This window comes from Solanum pennellii, chromosome 5 (assembly GCF_001406875.1).
Source record: "Solanum pennellii chromosome 5, SPENNV200".
Lineage (NCBI taxonomy): Eukaryota > Viridiplantae > Streptophyta > Magnoliopsida > Solanales > Solanaceae > Solanum > Solanum pennellii.
Genome location: NC_028641.1, coordinates 3,518,881 through 3,525,576, shown reverse-complemented (window position 1 = coordinate 3,525,576; position 6,696 = coordinate 3,518,881). Strand labels below are relative to the sequence as shown.

Here is a 6,696-nt window from a genome sequence, read left to right as displayed (position 1 = left end):
GGTGGGTGGGTGGGGGGATCAATAACTTCTCATTTTGACTAACAGGAATAGTTTCTAGTTGACTATGATGACTCTATTAGTGTACATCCAAGTGAGCATAAAATATACGCATGTTCATGCACCATTTACATCTTACTAATCTCACAGTATGTGTGAAAGTGAAATATTCTTTATCAAGTAAATGCATTTAATAACTTAAAAGTAATTTCCATGTGATGCAGATGATTGGTCTCTCCCATATGTTTCAGTTTCTGGATCTGAGGAAATTTGCATTGGCAATCAGAAATTAAGAATTATCTTAGCACCGGTAATCTCCATTTATATCCTAGCTTCCTCTGATGAGAATCAGCACCCCCATGAAATTCTGTTTTTGACATTCACTTTTGTTGATTCTCTTCTGGTACTTGCTTCTTTATAGAAGAGATTCATGGTATTATGTGTAATCTATGCTTAGATTTTGAATCTGTAGGACTTTTGCTTGAGAAATGAACCATTCGAGATTCTCACGGGGCAGAAAGCTTGTCATATCTATAAAGTCGTGTCAATTGAATTTTATGACATCGATAGGTTTTTAAGTAATGAGAGTGACTGTAGTGCTACCGTTAAAACATATTTACTAGAGCATGGTGAATTTGTGTTTGATCTTAATACTAGAAGTTGTAAGAAATGAATCAACTTAAAAGTTATCTCCTAGTTTCTGAAATGGAATTTTCTTTGTAATGCAAGTAATCTCTTAGTTTTACTTCTGTGTTTACTCAACCCTCCATGTAAAACATTCCAATTTTCTTGTATAATTTTTTCTGGAAGTTTAACACGTTCATTTGGTGACAATATTGTGATTCAGGGACATACAGATGGACATATGGCACTGCTTCATGTTAGTACAAACTCGTTGATCGTAGGGGATCATTGTGTGGGGTAAGATATGTTTGATCAAGAAACTTCATATCCTTTAACAAATGAATATTTTCACTTGATAAATAATTTGTGGACATGATTACCAATTTTAAATGTAGCTTCCCCCGAAATAGTAATAATAAAAAAAATGTAGTTTCCTAGTCCTTTTGAACAATTCTTTTAGCTTTTCTATGATGATACGGTGAACAATCTGTTCAACAAGTCTGTGATTGTGTTGGCCTACTTTGCATTTGTTTGTGATAGCTTCTCATTTCTTAAAAATTGCTAATTTGATGTATCCCATTGGTTTCAGCCAAGGAAGTGCTCTCTTAGATAGCGCGTCTGGTGGAAATATGCAGGTAAGTAACAATAGCATCTCTATGTTTCTTTTTGTCACTCTGTCATACTTGGAATGCTAATTAGAAGATGATGATTGGTTGTTGGCGTCTTAACTTTTGAAACTTGATTTAAATAAAAGGATCCGACTCTTCAACCAGAAAAAACCCACTATACTTTTCTTTTCCCATATAAAACTCGTTTACTTGTTTTCTTGTCAATGAGCAAGCCTTGCTCATGCATTCTATTAACTTTCTTGAATAGCCTTTTCCTTTCCTCTCTTTAGCCTTTGAAACTTAAATGTGAACTAGCACCTCTACTCAAAGCAGTGAGAATTAAGACTATACCACCACATTTTTCATATTCAAATTTTATATCCAATTCTAGATTGTTGTTTCATATCAAAAAGATCAGCTATGAAAGTTTTAAACAGTTTTAGTCAATTGAATGGCAATCTAAATCTAGTATTGTGTTTGTTAAGGGTACTTAGATGGTGAAACTATTATGTTTTTAATATTGTCTTCCACAGGTTCTTTAATCTACATTCAGGTTCCCCTATTAAAATTTGAAAACATCTACTCAATAATCACTAAAAACTCGCTAAAAAAGTGAATGAATTTCTTTCTTCTAGGGACAGGGGTTCAACAAGAGTGCTTAGCTGAATTCTGTAAATCTAACTTTGATAGTTTTATTTATCTTTTACAACAATGTTCATTTTATAATACCTTGTGACAATACTGAATAAGATATGGATTAAAGGAAGTAAGGGGTTGGGGAATCAACAAAAGCGCATTTGTGAATTCTGTAACTTAAATTACTTTCTAGTTTTATTTTTATTTTCGATAATGATTTTTGCTGTTTTCAATAATACCCTAGTGAATATACAGAAAAAGATTAAGATTAGAGCAACTTGTAGGTGGTCATATCTGTTTCTATTATCATGTTCAACTATGATGGTCTTTCTCTTCTTTTTGAAATTCTCAGTATCGGAACTTCAAATTTTTTTAAAACAGGATTACTTTCATACAACATACAAATTCATTGAGCTCTCTCCTCATGCGTTGATTCCCATGCACGGAAGAACTAATATGTGGCCAAAACACATGCTCTGTGGGTATCTCAAGTATGAAATTCAGACCTCTTATGACATATTCCATATATGCTTTCACTCAGAGTGCCTTTTCTGTCTATCAGCTATTGGCAAAATCATTGCCGAAGTATATGGTTAACAATTGTGCAGAAACCTTGCTTGTTTTCTTGTTGCTTTCTCCCACCATGTAAATCTTGTAGTCTTGTTTTATTGAACATTATGCGAATATATGTCATTAGCTGTGAAATTTGTTCAGTTAGTTTTATGTTCAATGTTTATTCATGTTGTCTAAGATAGATGTCAATCAAATTATCATTCTCAAAAAATTTATAAAACAGATACACTGATAGATTCAATGGACGCACATCTAATTTATTATTATCTGGGATTGTCAGAAACCGGAGAAACAGAGAATCAACCATCTTAATGGCAATAGAGAATGGTGCCAAAACATTGTTTGACATAGTTGCTTACACTTATGCCGATGTTGACCGAAGCCTCTGGTTTTATGCCTCATCAAATGTGAGACTCCACGTGGATCATCTAGCAGTCCAGAATAAATTACCAAGTGTATGTATTCTTTGTTCCCTTGTGATTTAACATCAATTCATTATATGTCAGAGCTTATATTCATGATCACTCCTTTTTTGGATGTCAAATTTAAGGTTCAATAATAAGCTTACTAAAACTGGAGTCCTCTTTGGAAATCCGTGACGCTTGGCTGTCTTAGCAGCTTTGAATGAGCCTCTGTTTACTGTCAAAACTGTCTGTTTCATAGAAGTATGGTCCATGGAATGTAGTAGTTTAAACTTTTTTGTACCAGTTTTCACATTAAATGATATGCATGCTTATGTTTCTTGAATGACTTAACCGTGAAGTTGATATAATAGCTTTTAGTCATGTGGAAACTTGTGGTGATACATAATATTAGATTCGGCCATTTGAGCCCCGTAGATAATAATTGACGAGAGATTCCATGCTTGCCAACACTTTTGAGTCCTGATTTGCTCCATGTCTGGCTTGAGTGTAGACATAGGTGCAATAGTTGGGACATATATTTATATGCCTTTAGTAAGTTAATTGATTAGGATACCAAACTTTTCTGTGTCATGTGCAGGACTTCTCTTTAGAAAATTTCAATCGCAGTTGTGCTGAGTTTGCTGGCATGGTGCATAAAATATAAGGGAACTTTCAGAAAGCAGCCCCCTAAGACCTGCAGTTACCTTTCTTCCTTTACGTTGGATGACTACTTATTTTCTTTGTAATAGCTAGTTGGTACTGCCTACATACATTTCATCAGATACAGTCTCGAAAGTAGATCACTATCACAATTATGGACGACTACCTATTTGTTTGTGCACTTGGTTTTTATATTTTCAAAGGGCCTAAGAAGTCATTACCATCATCGATTTGCAGGATTTTTCAATCCAAAGTTTTCAGGCAAGTTGTGGGCTGCGTTTCCTTTTTAGGTGGATATTAGAATACTCAAGTAGTGCATTCTCAATAAAGCATCACACAGTCAGAGCGGCTTTACTAGTCGGTACTGGAGCTGTGGCCATTGGTTGCTTGGCTGTATCATTCTCCAGAAAAAATGAACTCCTCTCTAGGTGATGCAAACAATTCTTGCTCCGGAAGGCAGAATTCGTCAAGGAAGTTAATTTACCGTCTGGCTCCAGGTCATGTTCTCTCTCATTGTACCAGAAGCTCTAGGAGAAGCATGAAGATGTTTACATTAGTAGTAAAATACTCATTGATAGTGTTGTGCGCATAACTCGCCATCATTGTTCTGCATTTCTGATATTTTTTGGTGATTAAAGAAACCGATTGGATCAATTAGAAGTGTAAGACAAGATTAGTGTTAATGGATCACACAACTTCTGAGACAGTTGTCATAGAAATCATCTTTTGTTTAATTTGCAGTGCCTGTTATTTCATCCATGAGCGCATCTTTTCACTTCAAGTGCCAATTATTGAGCCAATGGATTTGGTTTGCTACAATTAGTAGATTCATCATCTACTATATATACAACGTGATTTTTGGCGGAAGAAGGTCCGGATGAACCCCTTTTGCCCCTCTATCTCCGCCCTGGGGCAGGATTCGTGTGTAAGTTTTGTGCATTGTAGGTGTATTAAAATAAACACACCATCAGGTTTAACATGCATTAACATGTATACATTCATAATAAACATGATCAGATAGTGTACAGCAACATACTCGGTGTAATGCCCGAGGTCTGGGCAGTGTAGAGTCTATGCAGACCTTACCCCTATCTTGGAAGGTAAAGAGGCCGTTTCCGATAGACCCTTTGACTCAAAAAAAATATTAAAACAGATACTATAGACAACATGACAGAAAAAAAACTTTCTTCAAGGCTCATAATTGCAGCTTTTTACTTTAACTGCAATAAGAACAAAAACCACACCTTGCCTCTTTTCATTTCACATTTTCTTCTTGCCCCATACTAACACTTCCCATGCTCCTTTGCATGTATTCCTCATTTTTACTTACTTTATACATATCATAAATTGAGACCTTTTACTATCACTTTATACATATATTTTTTTTAGAGAAATGAGTTTCCATCTTGGTACCACCATAGTTCTTACATTATTTGTCTCATTTTTTGCATTACTATTAGGCTTGTTCATCAATTATCAATTCAACAAGATTGTTGTCTATGAAGATTTCTACTTGCCTCATCAATCACCAATTTACAATCTCTCCATCTCTACACATCTTGTTTGCAACTCATCTTCGTCTCATTCTAGTTCTAATAGGACCATGGAGGAGTTGAATGATGTTTGGCACTCGATGAACGATGAAGAACTTATGTGGAGAGCTTCAGTGGTACCTCAAATCAAGAAGTACCCGTTTAATCGAATCCCAAGAGTGGCATTCTTGTTCTTAACAAGGGGTGGATTGCCATTGGCACCTCTTTGGGAGATGTTCTTTAAAGGACATAAAGGGTTGTTCTCAATATACATTCATACTTCACCTGATTTCAACTATGAACCTCCTCCATCATCTGTGTTTTATAAAAGAAGGATCCCTAGTCAGGTTCAAGTCCTTCTTTTTTTTTTTAGCATTTCGTTATGATTAAGCAATAATAAAATACCGAGTGTAAGTTCACAAGTAGGAACTGAAGAGGGTAGCGTATAAGCAGACATTAGTCATCATTACCCCTATCTCAGGAGGTATAGAGAAGTAGTTTCTGATAAGCCCTAGGCTTTTTCTTAGTCCACTAGCCCAACTAGACTAGATTCGCGCCAAGTACGCGTTTCCTACCAATAAGTTCTCCGTTTGTAGGGCTCGAACCTGATACAACTGATTGAGAGGGGAGGAAACCCAACCACCGCACTCTATACATCTTTCTATGATGTCGTCCTTGACGTTATTGGTCTCAGTGGCGTAGCCACATAGTGGTAGGGAACTAGGGGTGTCCCCTTTGTCAGAAAAAAAAATAGCATATATACAAGTAAAATGATACACTAAATAATCAACTAACATATTTTGGACACCCTTAACATAACAAACTGCTATTTCTCGACACCCTTTATGAAATTGCTGGCTTCGCCACTGATTGGTCTATAGTACGATAAAAGTTGAATAGCTTCGATCTATAGATATTAGAAATGCAAGGTAAAACTAGTAATTTGTCAGTGTATATAAGTTAAATCTTTCTGAATCGTGCGTATGTTTTTTTCGCAGGCTGTGCAATGGGGAAGATCAACTATGATTGATGCAGAGAGAAGACTCTTAGCAAATGCACTTTTAGACATTACCAATGAAAGATTCATATTACTCTCTGAATCATGCATTCCTTTGTTCAATTTCACAACAATCTACACTTACCTCACAAATTCTGACCAAAGTTTCCTCGGATCATTTGATGATCCGAGGAAAATAGGTCGTGGTAGGTACAACAAACGTATGTACCCGAACATAACACTTTTCGATTGGAGAAAAGGTTCACAGTGGTTTGAAATACATCGCGAACTTGCAGTAAAAATAGTCTCTGATGTGTTGTATTACCCTGTTTTTAAGAACTATTGTGTGCCACCATGTTACATGGATGAACATTATTTACCTACATTGGTGAATAAAGTTTGTCCGGGATTAACGTCGAATCGGAGCGTTACGTGGGTTGATTGGTCAGCTGGTGGTTCGCACCCGATGACGTTTTTGAAGAAAGACGTGACAGAGGAGTTTTTGAGAAGTGTTGGGAGTGAGTTGAATTGTAGTTATAATGGAAAAATGAGTTCAATTTGTTTTCTTTTTGGGAGGAAATTTCATCCTAGTACTTTGCAACCTTTACTTAGGATTGCACCAAAGTTGCTTGGTTTTGGTTGACCCCCCCACCCCCACCCACCCC

At 36.1% G+C, this 6,696-nt stretch overlaps 2 protein-coding genes across 8 annotated transcripts in view; both read left to right on the top strand.

The window, feature by feature from the left end:
- The window catches only part of LOC107018511, a 12,469-nt gene extending 6,314 nt beyond the window's left edge, over positions 1–6,155 (top strand). The window contains exons 7-13 of one of the 5 annotated variants that reach the window (XR_003578589.1): positions 222–307; positions 845–918; positions 1,211–1,256; positions 2,247–2,356; positions 2,719–2,893; positions 3,740–3,999; positions 6,033–6,155. Coding sequence is in view for 3 of the 5 variants with exons in the window: in XM_015219010.2 (XP_015074496.1) it covers positions 222–307; positions 845–918; positions 1,211–1,256; positions 2,247–2,356; positions 2,719–2,893; positions 3,740–3,934 (686 nt within the window). In the remaining 2 variants the exon portion in view is untranslated. The other 4 variants (XR_003578590.1, XM_015219012.2, XM_015219010.2 and 1 more) reach the window with 4 other exon arrangements.
- On the top strand, positions 4,319–6,687 carry LOC107018512 (glycosyltransferase BC10-like). 3 transcript variants are annotated; one of them, XM_027917224.1, is made up of 3 exons: positions 4,319–4,427; positions 5,093–5,381; positions 6,033–6,687. In XM_027917224.1, exons 2-3 carry the CDS (start codon positions 5,106–5,108, stop codon positions 6,672–6,674), a joined length of 918 nt encoding a protein of 305 aa, XP_027773025.1. In that variant the 5' UTR covers positions 4,319–4,427; positions 5,093–5,105; the 3' UTR covers positions 6,675–6,687. The 3 variants fall into 3 exon arrangements, with proteins under 3 accessions (XP_027773025.1, XP_027773026.1, XP_027773024.1); XM_027917225.1 differs by having other exon boundaries at positions 4,320–4,427; positions 5,102–5,381; XM_027917223.1 differs by having other exon boundaries at positions 4,379–5,381.
- The last annotated feature ends 9 nt before the right edge of the window (positions 6,688–6,696 follow it).

Excerpts from the sequence above, each read along its gene's own strand:
- LOC107018512 (XM_027917223.1), top strand. The coding sequence starts at position 4,896 with ATGAGTTTCCATCTTGGTACCACCATAGTTCTTACATTATTTGTCTCA. Across the intron at positions 5,382-6,032 it reads AAAGAAGGATCCCTAGTCAG|GCTGTGCAATGGGGAAGATC; the intron begins GTTCAAGTCCTT and ends TTTTTTTCGCAG.